This window comes from Crinia signifera, chromosome 1, assembly GCF_055691185.1.
Source record: "Crinia signifera chromosome 1, ASM5569118v1, whole genome shotgun sequence".
In the NCBI taxonomy this organism is placed as follows: domain Eukaryota; kingdom Metazoa; phylum Chordata; class Amphibia; order Anura; family Myobatrachidae; genus Crinia; species Crinia signifera.
Genome location: NC_139217.1, coordinates 367,674,893 through 367,692,360, shown reverse-complemented (window position 1 = coordinate 367,692,360; position 17,468 = coordinate 367,674,893). Strand labels below are relative to the sequence as shown.

General features: G+C 40.5%; 1 protein-coding gene across 1 annotated transcript in view; it reads left to right on the top strand.

Moving 5' to 3' along the window:
• Positions 1–17,468, top strand: part of TMEM132C (transmembrane protein 132C) — a 460,032-nt gene that overhangs the window by 356,195 nt on the left and 86,369 nt on the right. Inside the window, exon 4 of the mRNA XM_083150595.1 lies at positions 6,908–7,091. Within this exon, the coding sequence (XP_083006721.1) occupies positions 6,908–7,091 (184 nt within the window). The remainder of the gene's footprint in view (positions 1–6,907; positions 7,092–17,468) is intronic.

Here is a 17,468-nt window from a genome sequence, read left to right as displayed (position 1 = left end):
CAAATAGGGGTAGTTGGATATACAGTACAGTACAAGCTCTGCAGGTTATATAGTGCATGCATTGCAGTGTCAATAGCGCTGGTGTCAAGGCGTGCTGCTATAGAACTGCTATAATTTAACCCTATGTATAAGTTAAAATGGGCTTAAAGCTTAAAATCTCTGGTTCTGGGGGTCCAATCAGCTCAGAACTGTGTTCATTTGAAAGGGAAGACATTAGCTACCAGAGCATACCACTTCCAATCAGCACCCATGGTGGGTCTGAATTAACAGGTCCATTATAGTCTATTGGAAAATGGGTCCACTTTGCACCCGATATCTCTGGTTCTGGTTGTCCCAGAGACTCGAGACCAGTACCATACAAAAGAGGAGACTTGAGCCACTAGTTTATGTGACACCACCAAGGGAAAAAGCAAGCAACCACGTGTAGGGTCCCCTCCAATTGTCCAGCCAGCTTGCACAGGTTCCATGGTTTCTGGCTTCCTCTGCAGCCATGGCTCCACCGCCAGGCTGTGGGAAGATGATGATGAGCAATCCTGCACTTGAGTGGCTCAGCTCCGGACAGTTCCTCTGTTCCCCGTTGCACAGCAAGTGCGGTCAAACCTGGACAGAGGTGCAAGTAGGGGACCGGAACTCTGGGTTGATCATTGCAGCATCTGTGCCTTTGTCATCAGCCCCTGTGTGTTTTAACTAGCATAATGAGACGCACCTACAGCAGTGCCTGTAGACATGTAAAACATATGCTGTCGCTCACTCCATAGATGTGGGCTTTCACGATGTGCTGGAGCACAATTGGCAACCATTTTGTGAACCAACTCGGTGCTCAAGTCTCACCTGTTACGTACTGTACGTCACTCATAGTGTAGCTTACTTATCCCCATTGCCCGTGTTTTAACTAGCATAAAGAGATGCATGAGCATTGCCTTTAAACATGTAAAACCATGGCATTGCTCGTTCCTGATATGTGGGCTTCCAGCCCTGGTTCACCATTGGTAGACATTTTGTTAACACACTCAGTGCTTGAGTCTGTCCTACTATGAACAGTACATCTTCTATACTGTATGGTCGCTTATCTCCATAGCCCCTATGTGCTTATAATAGTGTAATGAGATGAGATGCATGTACAGCAGCACCCATATACAGTACATACAGTTCTGAGAAAAATGTCTATCAGTACTGTAGAGTAAAATAGTTCTTGCGCTATAGTGTATTTCAATGGAGACTTCATGCATGCACAATGGTGATTCTTACATATACAGTAGTATTCTATTAAACACCTCACGCATGCACAATGTTGATTTTTAAGAACATCATCTGGTAGATAATCATTGGTATTACACTTGCCGGTAACGCCATATGCCATGCTAAGCTCTGTGCACCTCCCTATAACTAGATGCGCCCAGACAGGCTGTTACTTCATGATCGGGACTAACACCATAGACAGCCTAGATAAGTGAGGCTCCAGCTGTGGCACTGTGAATAGTCTATTTATGAAGCAGTGATAACTCTTCTTTTGCCTGGACAAGGGTTTTTTTTTTCACTGTGTTTCCATATTCCCTAGGCTATCCCTTATCACTGATTTCTTCTGCGGTCCCCCTATTACCACTTACAAAAGTCCCCATAGCCCTCTACGGAGACTACATGTTGGCTCCAGTTTTCTCTCTTGGGCTGGTGCTATCTATACCCAGCCATGGGTGTACAGCTAAACCTGAAATGATGAATCCTACAAAAGCTAACAACATGGATGCCTGTTTTGAATGCAGGCAATGAGTTCACAGCATGCTAATGAAAAGTCCTGTTTTAGTGGCTTACTGTTGTAGAGAGTTTTGACCTTGTAATCATACATTTTTATATGTCCACTTACATTTTAGATGTCTATTTAAACCAATTTGATACCCTAGGCAAGATTTTGGTTGGTGCACCCTAGTCCTGCAGCTAGTTCTGCCTCTTACCCAGCACCCTTTGCACCGCAGGAGACATAGTGGTGCTATGGGAGAAAGACTGGAGGAATTGGGCATTCACTGGCTATTGATGTGGGAGCTGCTGAGCACAACAGGGCAGCTAGGCAATCAGGAAGCACAGCACTGATTCTATTGAGTGTGGTGGCCGGTCAAAGTGACGTGAGGGGGTGCCCAATATTAGCATGTGTCTGTGCACAAAAGGCATCCCCATGCTTAACTTTAACTAAGTGCCCCACTGTCGAGCTGGGCCTGCCTTAGGCTTGGAATGCATGCTCATAAGCATTCCAAATGCCCCAGGCATTTGCCTAGTACAGTATGCCTACACATATCGCAAGCTCTGTATTTAAAAATACTGGACAATTCTTCTGAAACTTTACTCAGTAATATTCTGTGTAAGATTCACATAACTATATTATTATACAATATAATCCATAGAAAAAATGTTTCCATAAAATTAATGTCATGTTAATTGGGTATAAATCCAATTTAAATTCATCATGTGCTGCCAAATTGCTGTTCCAGTGCCTTTAGGCCTAATTGTTAATAAGTAAGAATTGTGGTCACATACAGTATGATATGATAGACCATATGGTTTTGGCCTCTTCACTGTCTATTTACTGTAGATCTAGTAAACTCCACCTCTTTAATTTATCCATAAACCACACTGGTAATATCGAGCAATTACTGGACAGCAGCGGTTAGCTTACTGCTTCATTATGCCAATATTAGCATATCTGCTCATTCATACTCTGGCTTGTCTTGGGCTTCAATGTTTTATTTTGAAAAAAAAAGTATAATTAAAAGAAAAAATTATTGCCCTAATAAATAAGGCATTACTTCATCTGTTGTTCCTAGCCGCCAATATCCTTAAATGGCAATAGTGAAAGGAGGATTGTGGTAGTCCACGTTTTAATAGGCTTCCCTATGAAATCATTTCTCTGGTGGTGTCAGTTGCCAGCATAAACAATTTCATAGATCAGGAGAAGTAAAAAATCTGACATTTTACCAGAGAGAACAGGTAAATCCATATCAAATAACTTCCTGTTTAAACTACTGGGGCGAGATGTAATAGGGTGCGATTTTTTAGGCAGTTAAACATTTGACATTTGACAGACATTTGACATTTGTTTCTATTTTAAAATTCTTTTTACAAAGTCTAAAGGCCCCCATACACTGGGTCCGACTTGTCCTTAGGACAAGGCAGACCAGTTTACCCTTGAAAGACCCAAGTCAACTCCCCAGGAGGCTGCTTACAAAATTATACTTGCAATAAATTGCATGTGATTTATTACATATATATCCCTGGGGAGCTGGCAGCAGCGTGGGGCGGGCAGGGGGGTCTGTGGGGCGGGCAGCAGGGTCCCTGTGGCGGGCAGCGGGGTCCCTGCAGCGCTGGGCGGGCAGCAGGGTCCCTGCAGCGCTGGTCAGCGGGTCTGTGCGGCGGATTGGAGTGAGTAGCGATATTCGCTGGGTGGCGGCATGGGAAGCGCTGCTGACTTTAACAACACTGGCTGGACGCTTCCCATGCCGCTGCCCGGCGAATAGCGCTACTCACTCAATTCCCATCCGCCGGACCCGCTGACCATCGCCGCAGGGACCCCGCTGCCTGCCCCATGCTGCTTCCCAGCTGCCGCTGCCCGACCCAACCAGCTGGCTGGACCCACTGCCCGACCCCAATGCATGCATAGGAGGTCCCAAGATGGGTGGTCGGACAGCCAGCAGGTCCAACCACCTGCTCAAGCCCAATGCGTACAGAACCGCGCATCGGACCTGAGGGGACCTCAAACTGAGCCGATTTGGGACGATTTCATAGCCCGATTCATCGCAATCGCCCACAATTGGCCCAAATCGGCTCTTGTATGGGCACCTTAAGTCTAAGAGGGCCCATTAATGTCCTGCATGCTGTGACTTATGGTTCGCCAAGTCCCAGCATGTGGGGAAGGCCTTCTACGGCTTATAGTTTTACTGTAAAAAGCAATGTTTTCTTATCTAATTTTCACATTTACTTTATCAGCACGGTGTTCACCTTCAAGGGATGCTGGGGACATCACCGGGCTTCGACCCTGCCTAGTGCTGACCAGCCACGGTTGTCACGTTTCGGCCAGGGGACATTGTGTAAAAAATGTCCCCCCCGCTGTGACATGATGTTGGAGCCCAGTGCTGGTTCCAAAATATGGAGGGTCACAGTTTTTTGTCCCCCATATTTTTGGAACCAGGATCATTCCAAGAACCAAGTGCTGGTTTCTTAAATAAAGGGAAACCCCACAGGCATCGCATCGCACAGTACAAAAAATATGTGCTGCATATACTTTTTGTACTGCCCACGGATCGCATCACAACTGATGCGTTGCGATCTGCCGATAACGTGTTGCATTGTTCTGGCAACTTGTATGGGCACCTTTACTTCCTGCTGATATAATTATGTAATAAACATTTTTATCTTGTCGTGTGAGGAGCTAGAGACATTCTCATTATAAAAAAGGAATAATGTACATATACAGATTAAACACTGTTTGTCTGATGAAATTCATTATAGCAAAGTTAAATTACTTTTTTCTAACACTTTTGTACAATTAAACATCCATGAATTAGCAAAGGATTGTTTGCAAACATATAGAATGAATTTCGCATTTCATATCTTTTCACAACTGGAATAATTAGAGGTGGAAACATTTATATTAGTTAAGCCTTTTATTTATATTATAACTCCGCATATTTGCAAGATTGAACTGCCTGTTTGAGTGGTGCGTGCGCTTATGAATATAATGACTACAACATTTCCCTGCAGACAGCTATCCAATGCCATAATAGGCAGAAACTAAGCACGTATGCACATCAATGTGCAGGGACACCGGCTAATAGAGAAAACTGCATATTACTATTAGAAATTAGGCAAACAAGTTGATGAAATTCAGAGTTTGTCTAATTTACCCAGAATGGTAATATTAAACACATTTGCATATTTCTCTGTGATTTGGGGAAAGGTTTAGTTAAGATACTGTAGTCGAAAGTACAAAAATAGTAAACAGTAATAATAAAAAAATAGCTTACTAAAATGCAGTTATAAAAGTATAGACACTTCAAAAAAATACAGAAAATAAACCAATACCATTTAAAAGAATTAATATTCAATGAGTGTCCCATATCCAAAATGCTTTGAATCAGCCGCAATTCGAAATGATTGAATGTTATATCTTGGGGATAGAACCCTAGTCTAAACACAAAATGCATTTGTTTCATAGATACCTTCTAAACAGTGGCCTAAGTTTGTCCCAGTTGCCCGGAGGCAAGATCTATATATAGAGAGAGATAAAGAGAGAGCGAGAGAGAGAACACATATATATTTCAGAACTCATCCACAGAAATTATATTGATGGCTTTCCATTAATGGATTTAAATTTGCAGGGAAGGAGAGGTGCCCCCTTGGGAGCAGGATCCCGGTGGCAGATGACTTCATTGCCTCCCAGAGTTTTGCCTCTGCTTCTACACATTTGGGGGAGTCCGTATTTTATTATTTTGGATATGGGAGACTCAACATGTACATGTTATTGAAAGTATGATAATATTTCTGATCGTCAGTATTATAAAATTGTTACAAATAGTTAAAAAAAATTGTCCACAATAAAAATAACATAAAGATATCTCCAGGGTTCTCACCTGTTTCAGTCACCTGTATAATATAGTACATTTTTCTATTTTATAGCATTTAGAGCATTTGAAATTATATAATATTTATTTACTTACAAGGCCAGAAATTGTTTTAAATTCAAAACAAACCTTATTTAAATCTTGCAGATAAATCTTTAAAATATTGTCAATTTCTGAAGCCCACAGCCTATTACATTTGTCACTCTTTCTTTGTTGGAAGTTGCCAAGTAGAATTAAGTGTATGGTATGTTCAGTTACATGAGATCTTTGTAAATGTACACTGGTGGTTTCCCTGGGACGCTCAAGAAAAAGTAAAATTTTCTGATCAAAAAGCAACTATATTGTCAATGCTTGTATAAGGTTAGCTCATAGCTTGTGGCTGCATCAAGGGCCTGATTCATACCTGCTCGCTATGCAGCCTATATTCGCTGTCCATCTAGCAGGTAAACGCTGCTCCGCCGAACACCTAGCATGCGAACGGATAATTTCACATACACATATACTTGCATGCGGCCTCACAGAAGAAAAATCATTCGATGGCCGCTCACCATTGAATTCATTTTTTTACTTTCGCTAATAAAAGTCAGTCTAGACTGACGTATTCTGGCCGCAGATGGTGGAATTTGGGGAGGACGCTGATGTCATGTGAAGTCAGCCACCTGCCCCTAGTAGGCATCGACGCATCTGCGTTCGCAGAGGTATGCCCAGCATTTCTATGGGTGCGCCCACCGTTTTTGTGGGCATGCCCATGAAACACTGGGTGGTCTCCTGCATCCACCCCCTGCCACTCTGAAGAAAAAAGCCTCTCTGAAGGCATCTGCGCATGCGTAAACCCCTTACATAGGAAGGGGTAGCGAATCGGCCCTCACCGACCAGATCTGAATCACCCCCCAAGTTGTCTCCTCCCCTATGTACACTCATTTGTTTCTCATTGGGTGCTAAACCCTTGCTATCAACTTTAACATTTTATAGTAGTACACGAGACGGTACCTGCTCTGGCCTGATGGGAAATTAGAATGAAATAGAGAACAATATTCACATACCACCATCATATGTTCTATTTGCAACTTTAGAACATAAGCTTTAGTAATTACATAAAGTGTTTAATATCTTCCATACACTTGATTAATTTAATTGTACTGCACTGAAAATAAAAAGATTGTTTCAACATGGTTTTTTCTAATATGGGACCCACTGTCATTATATGTGTACTTAATGTAGTCAGCATATATTTATAAACTTATTTTAAATACTGTACAATGAACATATCAATGCATAAGGCTCCTCTTTCTGTTTCCTAGGAGTAATAACCTGTTCACGGAGGTTGTACAGATGAACTTTGAGATTACCAGTTTCAGCAGCCTGTCTGGTACACAGCCCATCTCCTGGCAATTGGAGTATCTCGGAAAGGTGATGACTGATATTGTTCTGTCAGAAGTCTTCATTAGCCAGAAAGATATTTTAGGAATTGTACCTGTCTCCATGGTAAGGACATTATATTTTATCCACATTTTTCTACCACTACTGCTCAGAATGTTCTTTATATTGGAATATACTTAAATATGTATGAAACGTGCCTCAAATAAAGGACTGATTTCTCTTGTATACACCTTGCTTACTGTGCAGTCCTCTTCACCTGATTCTCATGAAATAATCTTGGTTTTGGTACTGCTCTGGGCTAATGCGGCATCTAGCTCTATCTGTGTAAGAAATAAGAATACCTATAAGTTACTATACAGGTGGTACTACGTACCTTCCTGATTAAGTAGAATATATCTTGGAACATCCGATAGATGCTGGAGAGGGTGCACCAAGGGCATATTTCTTCACATATGGTGGTTCTGGCCGAATATAGTACCACTTTGGGGGGAAGTAATTGTTCTCATATATCGCTTACTTTGCATCCCAATTCCCTATGACCTTAAATATTTTCTCCTCCCTTTAGATTTCTGTACATTGACTAGACCTCAAAATAATTTTTTGCGCCATGTAGCTACTGCTATGACCAGCCAGTTGGCAGCAGACTAGAAGCAACCTGCATCTCCGTCTTTACAGTCTATTCTTTCCTGAATATGGTATACCTATCGTATGAAGTACATGACCAGTATCACTAACTGCTCTTCTAAATTATTTGGTAAAATTTGGAGCCCATGGTTACCCTTTAAAAATTCCCTTTCCCCCTTTACCTTGCTATAGCCAGTTATACTGTATATAACAGTTCATGGCAGTACCCCTAGGACTCCTCCCAGAGGCTCTATTCTATTCTCCCCTTTCTTCTCTTTCCCTCTTTACTTTTGCTTTTTCCCCTTTTTTGTTGTTGTTTTCAGTTCTTTGTTTTCAGTTTTCAGTTGTCTAACCTAATTTTTGGTTGTATTTTTGGTATTTCTTTTTATTTTCTAAATAATACAAAACGGATCAAATGCAAGTTTGTTTTTTTCTGCATATATATATATATATATATATATATATATATATATATATATATATATATATATCCATATTGTTAGGATAGCACTCTCCAAATAAATCATCATCTGCCGGGGTGCCATCTGCCAGAAAGTCCCAGAGTCCAGGTACTCCCAAATTTACCTAGAGCAAAAAATGGAGACACTCACCAGTCTTGCTTGAAGCTTATTTACTAATATAAATCACCTCAGTACATCAGTGCATGACAGTGGGTACAGGTCGACGTTTCGGTCCAAAGCAGGACCTTTCTCAAGACCCCCTTCCTGCTTTCTCCTGCTTTGGACCGAAACGTCGACCTGTACCCACTGTCATGCACTGATGTACTGAGGTGATTTATATTAGTAAATAAGCTTCAAGCAAGACCGGTGAGTGTCTCCATTTTTTGCTCTATGTATATATATATATATATATATATATATATATATATATATATATATATATATATACTGTATATATATATATATATATTGTGAGGATTCAGTCTGTTCCATTGTATTTTTCAATTGTTTGGCCCCTTGTTGTTTAATGTGATCTTCTCAATAAAATTTTGAATTGAAATAAAAATTGCTTAAATAAATAATTTTCAAATAATGATAGTCTTTTAAATGACAATAACATTGATAGCATGGATTACACTGCACAAAAAATACAAGATATTTTAATCAGCCAAAGTGACCAAATCATTGATCACCTTGTTTGTGGTAGTTCTTTCAGTTTAGGCCCTTTTACACTGATCTTTACATACAGTATGTGCTACAGTATCATTTGGTCTGATATAATTTTGCTCACTCAGACCCTTTTCCTCCTCTCTCTGGCCCTTATTCTGGTTGGTGCGGTAATATCCGCGTGCGTTCGTGCCGCCGATGTTTTGTGTCTGCGCATGTGCAGAGGCGTCTCTGCGCATGTGCGAGCAGGACGCACGGCCACATTCCACATGAAATGTGTACACTACGAACAGGGGGTGGAGAGGGGTGTGAAGGGCTGTTTGGGCTCATTACCATATGTTTACACCCCGCGTTTCATGGGCGTTCCCATGAAAACGCTGGGCGTACGTATGGTAATGCGGCCGTGACGCACGTGTAGGGGGCGGACATATGACATTGCCGGATGTCAGCTGCCCGCCCAGATACCTGCTTTTGCACGGAGAAATGCCCGTGCGGTCTGAGGTTGCGGGAGCTGCCTGGCCACTCGGTCCTGCATTCGATGGTCTGCGACCATCGAATGATGGGGGAGGTTACCTGAGATGGAGGAGGTGTATTCATGAGAAATACACGTGCGGTCCGTTCGGACAGCTTCTTACCGCGTACGGACGGAGTTGGCGATCCGAATGGAAGGCGGGGTTTAGGACGCACGGTGCTGGCCGCATATTCGGATCCGGCCGCACCGATCAGAATAAGGCCCTCTGTGTGGGCAAATGTATATGCAATGAAAGAGGAGACAAAAAGAATGTCTCTGCGTCCATTTAGTGTCCAGTGGTAGCACACCCTCAATTTTCTGATACCAGCACATCAGAGTGAACAATTTATCAATGAGTGGCCTCTAACAGACATTTGCACATTACACTCCAGTGCGACTGGCATCACCCTGTTCCTTTTGTTTCAAATGTATATGTACTGTAATGACCAGCTCAGTAGCTGAGGGATAGAACTTCAGTAGAAAGAATGGGCCTGATTTACACAGTTTCGATTTGAACTATTTTGTGTTCAATTTTGCTTATATAAGATATTAAACTGTTTTCAGTCTCATTCGATGCAGATTCGATCCCGATGCACGGCCCCACTGTATCAAAATCGAATAGAAAAAAAGACTGTGTAGGCAAGACTATAGAGTACAGATCTGCACTATATAGTCCAAATTGAATGCATTATGTTTTCCGTTCGATCCGATTCGATCCCAATCGAATCGCAAACAAAAATCGCACCTTGTGAACACCCCTTAATTTTGTGTCTGGAACAGACCATGTTGCCATGCAAGAAGAGCAGATACATTTATTTTTTTCTTTGCAGGGTAAATACTGCCTGTTTTTACTAGTAGCCTACAAAAAAGACTTATTTTTACATTGCACTTTATATTTAAGTTTGAATGCGCCCTGTCAAAAAATGAATCTCTCTGCATGGGTTATATCTGCCCCACCTGCAGTGCATCATGGTTTTGCCCAGTTTTTTTTTCTTTTATTGGCTTGCAAATCAAAATCAGGCCCAATGTGCACTAGATACAAATGGAGCACCTCTGATCCTTGGCCGGGGATCGCCAGCATGTCTCCGCTGGCGATCGCCGGCGCTCCATCTGACTGGGATGCCAGTGCGTCTCACACGCATACGCGTCCCAGTTTCAGAATGGCGCCCTTGCGGGTCTCTGCCCGTCTCCACTTCAGGGAGATGGGCAGGGATAGGGGGGATGGCGGGCGGCAAGGGGCACCGGGGGAGGCGGCAGGTGGCAGAGAAAGCTCCATAGCCACGGGGCGGGTGATCGTCCCTGGCTGTAATTCTGTATATAAAATCATACATCTCTATTTACTACAGGGCTTGCAGTTAATCTCTACAGTATTATTGACAATGGTTCAAATTAGATTTACATACTGTAATGTGCCCTACACGTGGGGCGACCCACTGAGTGTTCTGAGTGATGCTAGATCGCTCAGAAACTCAGCATGTTCCCTCATCACACAGTGATGTGCCAGGGCTGTGTGCTAAATGATCTGACAGGGCCAGTGTTCTCCGGTGAAAACACTTGCCCTGACTGATTAATAACCTGCATGCTGATTATTAATTGCCGGGCGGTAGCGACACAGCAATGTAAGGCCATTTTGTAAGCAATGTAGTAAAATTGCTCAGAAAATGCCCCGTTATCGCTGTGTGTGGGACCCTTGAGACATGACTTAGCTCATATTGGCCTAATGACCACTTCCCTGTCTTTATCTCCTGGTCTACCTACATCTACAGTAGGTGGACAGCTCATTTCACAGATACTTGGAATTTATTCTTATAAGCAGCCTCTGTTGTTTCTCAGCAAGTCAACAAAGCAATCTGTCAGTCTGTGTGTTTGTGCTTTTGGGGGTGGAGGGGGGGGGGGGGCAGCTGTTTTAGTTGCACACTCATGTGCCTTTAATTCCATTATCAGCCTATAATGACATATCACACATGGCCTCTTAAAAAGCATATGGTATAAAGAGACATACATTTATTCGGTTTCATTGCCTCCTTTCAGCTCTGCAAGGCATTCATTAAAACCAAGAGCATCCCTCTCAGATCTTAGGCTTGCTTGTATCTTAGATACAGTACACTACCTCCTGCAGTTTTGGTGTCAATCAGCACTATGCCTGCACTACCAACAAGGTCAATGCTATTTTCATTAGATTGAACTTGAATGAGTCACTTGATTTGTCTCAGTTTTCAGACATCAGCAGTCAAAGTGAGCAGAACAATCAACATAAGGACAGCTAGATATTTAACTCATGAAAACTCAGTGACCAACCAACCTGCACAATCCAGTGATGATCAGGTAATTTAATCCTGTAACTTTGTCAAAGAGCATTTGACACTCAAACCCGGATATCAATTAAGCCAACCACATTGCTCTTGTTTATTTATTTATTTATTATTTATTTATTAACAGTTTCTTATATAGCGCACACAGATTCCGCAGCGCTTTACAGAGCATAGTTATAATCAAAAACACATAACAAATTACAGTACAAGACAGTTTAGGACAAATACATGGTTAATATGGATAGGTGCACCAGGGGACAGGACACTGAAGCAATCATCAGGGTGGCAGAGGTTTATATATTCTAAGAAAGGCACATAAGGAGAGAGGGCCCTGCTCGTGAGAGCTTACATTCTAAAGGGGAGGGTTAGACAGACTGGGGTGACACAGAAGGCGAAGAAGTGAGCTTAGACAGGTTAGGTTGAGAGATTGTCAGGTTTTATGCAGGAGGGTGGGAAGAGGTCAGCTTAGTCTTTAATATTTTAAGTCTAAAAAAGTGCTGGGTCATCCAAGAGTAGACAGCAGAGAGACAGTTGGAGATATGAGTGAGGATAGAGGGAGAGAGATCAGGAAAGGATCGGTAGATTTTAGTATTATCAGCATAGAGGTGGTAGTGGAAGTTAAGTGAGCAAATAAGCTCACCCAGAGAGGACATGTAGAGATAGAGAAGAAGATGGCAGAGAATAAAATGTTGGGGGACACCTATTATCAATGGAAGAGCAGGAGAGGTGAAGTCATTAGAGGTACAGCTGTGCATTTTTAAAACAGACAGTGCATATGCAAGCAGAAAGAGTAATATTCAAAGTTTTAGCAGTTAAGAGTTGCACTTATGTTGATTGTAGTTTCCTTCAGTTTCTGTCCAGTTTAAGTCCAGGCTTAGTCTAGGCGACAGTGTGCGGTTGTATATTCCTACTTAGAATCTTCCTACTTTGAATTCTGACAAAATTTCTAATGCCAGATTTCTATAGCCAGCCAAGGCTTAGTCAGCCTCCAATACTCTAATAAGTAGGTCTGTAAAAGCTGTTTCTAACTTCAGTAATTAAGACCGCACCCAATGCCCCTCTCCCACTAGAGAAAGTGAGCAATAAAACTGAGATAAGGAAAGGGTGAGATGTTACAGACCATGTCCAAGTCACTAGTCAATTTTAAGTCACTATCTAATTTTAAAAAGAAATTTGTACATTTACCTAAGACAAAGCAAGATACTAATCACAGTGATGCTAGTTCAAATATGACTGTTGCATGAATGGAATTTTACCTGCAATGAGAAGAGAATAAGACGGGAGTTATGTCACAGCAAGTCCAGGCTAAGTCTAGGCGACAGTGTGCGGTTGTATATTCCTACTTAGAATCTTCCTACTTTGAATTCTGACAAAATTTCTAAAGCCAGATTTCTATAGCCAGCCAAGGCTTAGTCAGCCTCCAATACTCTAATAAGTAGGTCTGTAAAAGCTGTTTCTAACTTCAGTAATTAAGACCGCACCCAATGCCCCTCTCCCACTAGAGAAAGTGAGCAATAAAACTGAGATAAGGAAAGGGTGAGATGTTACAGACCATGTCCAAGTCACTAGTCAATTTTAAGTCACTATCTAATTTTAAAAAGAAATTTGTACATTTACCTAAGACAAAGCAAGATACTAATCACAGTGATGCTAGTTCAAATATGACTGTTGCATGAATGGAATTTTACCTGCAATGAGAAGAGAATAAGACGGGAGTTATGTCACAGCAAGTCCAGGCTAAGTCTAGGCGACAGTGTGCGGTTGTATATTCCTACTTAGAATCTTCCTACTTTGAATTCTGACAAAATTTCTAAAGCCAGATTTCTATAGCCAGCCAAGGCTTAGTCAGCCTCCAATACTCTAATAAGTAGGTCTGTAAAAGCTGTTTCTAACTTCAGTAATTAAGACCGCACCCAATGCCCCTCTCCCACTAGAGAAAGTGAGCAATAAAACTGAGATAAGGAAAGGGTGAGATGTTACAGACCATGTCCAAGTCACTAGTCAATTTTAAGTCACTATCTAATTTTAAAAAGAAATTTGTACATTTACCTAAGACAAAGCAAGATACTAATCACAGTGATGCTAGTTCAAATATGACTGTTGCATGAATGGAATTTTACCTAAGACAAAGCAGTATACTAATCACAGTGATGCTAGTTCAAATATGACTGTTGCATGAATGGAATTTTACCTAAGACAAAGCAGTATACTAATCACAGTGATGCTAGTTCAAATATGACTGTTGCATGAATGGAATTTTACCTAAGATAAAGCAGTATACTAATCACAGTGATGCTAGTTCAAATATGACTGTTGCATGAATGGAATTTTACCTAAGACAAAGCAGTATACTAATCACAGTGATGCTAGTTCAAATATGACTGTTGCATGAATGGAATTTTACCTAAGACAAAGCAGTATACTAATCACAGTGATGCTAGTTCAAATATGACTGTTGCATGAATGGAATTTTACCTGCAATGAGAAGTGAATAAGACGGGAGTTATGTCACAGCAAGTCCAGGCTAAGTCTAGGCGACAGTGTGCGGTTGTATATTCCTACTTAGAATCTTCCTACTTTGAATTCTGACAAAATTTCTAAAGCCAGATTTCTATAGCCAGCCAAGGCTTAGTCAGCCTCCAATACTCTAATAAGTAGGTCTGTAAAAGCTGTTTCTAACTTCAGTAATTAAGACCGCACCCAATGCCCCTCTCCCACTAGAGAAAGTGAGCAATAAAACTGAGATAAGGAAAGGGTGAGATGTTACAGACCATGTCCAAGTCACTAGTCAATTTTAAGTCACTATCTAATTTTAAAAAGAAATTTGTACATTTACCTAAGACAAAGCAAGATACTAATCACAGTGATGCTAGTTCAAATATGACTGTTGCATGAATGGAATTTTACCTGCAATGAGAAGAGAATAAGACGGGAGTTATGTCACAGCAAGTCCAGGCTAAGTCTAGGCGACAGTGTGCGGTTGTATATTCCTACTTAGAATCTTCCTACTTTGAATTCTGACAAAATTTCTAAAGCCAGATTTCTATAGCCAGCCAAGGCTTAGTCAGCCTCCAATACTCTAATAAGTAGGTCTGTAAAAGCTGTTTCTAACTTCAGTAATTAAGACCGCACCCAATGCCCCTCTCCCACTAAAGAAAGTGAGCAATAAAACTGAGATAAGGAAAGGGTGAGATGTTACAGACCATGTCCAAGTCACTAGTCAATTTTAAGTCACTATCTAATTTTAAAAAGAAATTTGTACATTTACCTAAGACAAAGCAAGATACTAATCACAGTGATGCTAGTTCAAATATGACTGTTGCATGAATGGAATTTTACCTAAGACAAAGCAAGATACTAATCACAGTGATGCTAGTTCAAATATGACTGTTGCATGAATGGAATTTTACCTAAGACAAAGCAGTATACTAATCACAGTGATGCTAGTTCAAATATGACTGTTGCATGAATGGAATTTTACCTAAGATAAAGCAGTATACTAATCACAGTGATGCTAGTTCAAATATGACTGTTGCATGAATGGAATTTTACCTAAGACAAAGCAGTATACTAATCACAGTGATGCTAGTTCAAATATGACTGTTGCATGAATGGAATTTTACCTAAGACAAAGCAGTATACTAATCACAGTGATGCTAGTTCAAATATGACTGTTGCATGAATGGAATTTTACCTAAGATAAAGCAGTATACTAATCACAGTGATGCTAGTTCAAATATGACTGTTGCATGAATGGAATTTTACCTAAGACAAAGCAGTATACTAATCACAGTGATGCTAGTTCAAATATGACTGTTGCATGAATGGAATTTTACCTGCAATGAGAAGAGAATAAGACGGGAGTTATGTCACAGCAAGTCCAGGCTAAGTCTAGGTGACAGTGTGCGGTTGTATATTCCTACTTAGAATCTTCCTACTTTGAATTCTGACAAAATTTTTAAAGCCAGATTTCTATAGCCAGCCAAGGCTTAGTCAGCCTCCAATACTCTAATAAGTAGGTCTGTAAAAGCTGTTTCTAACTTCAGTAATTAAGACCGCACCCAATGCCCCTCTCCCACTAGAGAAAGTGAGCAATAAAACTGAGATAAGGAAAGGGTGAGATGTTACAGACCATGTCCAAGTCACTAGTCAATTTTAAGTCACTATCTAATTTTAAAAAGAAATTTGTACATTTACCTAAGACAAAGCAAGATACTAATCACAGTGATGCTAGTTCAAATATGACTGTTGCATGAATGGAATTTTACCTAAGACAAAGCAGTATACTAATCACAGTGATGCTAGTTCAAATATGACTGTTGCATGAATGGAATTTTACCTAAGATAAAGCAGTATACTAATCACAGTGATGCTAGTTCAAATATGACTGTTGCATGAATGGAATTTTACCTAAGACAAAGCAGTATACTAATCACAGTGATGCTAGTTCAAATAGGACTGTTGCATGAATGGAATTTTACCTAAGACAAAGCAGTATACTAATCACAGTGATGCTAGTTCAAATAGGACTGTTGCATGAATGGAATTTTACCTAAGATAAAGCAGTATACTAATCACAGTGATGCTAGTTCAAATATGACTGTTGCATGAATGGAATTTTACCTAAGATAAAGCAGTATACTAATCACAGTGATGCTAGTTCAAATATGACTGTTGCATGAATGGAATTTTACCTGCAATGAGAAGAGAATAAGATGGGAGTTATGTCACAGCAAGTCCAGGCTAAGTCTAGGCGACAGTGTGCGGTTGTATATTCCTACTTAGAATCTTCCTACTTTGAATTCTGACAAAATTTCTAAAGCCAGATTTCTATAGCCAGCCAAGGCTTAGTCAGCCTCCAATACTCTAATAAGTAGGTCTGTAAAAGCTGTTTCTAACTTCAGTAATTAAGACCGCACCCAATGCCCCTCTCCCACTAGAGAAAGTGAGCAATAAAACTGAGATAAGGAAAGGGTGAGATGTTACAGACCATGTCCAAGTCACTAGTCAATTTTAAGTCACTATCTAATTTTAAAAATAAATTTGTACATTTACCTAAGACAAAGCAAGATACTAATCACAGTGATGCTAGTTCAAATATGACTGTTGCATGAATGGAATTTTACCTAAGACAAAGCAGTATACTAATCACAGTGATGCTAGTTCAAATATGACTGTTGCATGAATGGAATTTTACCTAAGATAAAGCAGTATACTAATCACAGTGATGCTAGTTCAAATATGACTGTTGCATGAATGGAATTTTACCTAAGACAAAGCAGTATACTAATCACAGTGATGCTAGTTCAAATATGACTGTTGCATGAATGGAATTTTACCTAAGACAAAGCAGTATACTAATCACAGTGATGCTAGTTCAAATATGACTGTTGCATGAATGGAATTTTACCTAAGACAAAGCAGTATACTAATCACAGTGATGCTAGTTAAAATATGACTGTTGCATGAATGGAATTTTACCTAAGACAAAGCAGTATACTAATCACAGTGATGCTAGTTCAAATATGACTGTTGCATGAATGGAATTTTACCTAAGACAAAGCAGTATACTAATCACAGTGATGCTAGTTCAAATATGACTGTTGCATGAATGGAATTTTACCTAAGACAAAGCAGTATACTAATCACAGTGATGCTAGTTCAAATATGACTGTTGCATGGATGGAATTTTACCTAAGACAAAGCAGTATACTAATCACAGTGATGCTAGTTCAAATATGACTGTTGCATGAATGGAATTTTACCTAAGACAAAGCAGTATACTAATCACAGTGATGCTAGTTCAAATAGGACTGTTGCATGAATGGAATTTTACCTAAGATAAAGCAGTATACTAATCACAGTGATGCTAGTTCAAATATGACTGTTGCATGAATGGAATTTTACC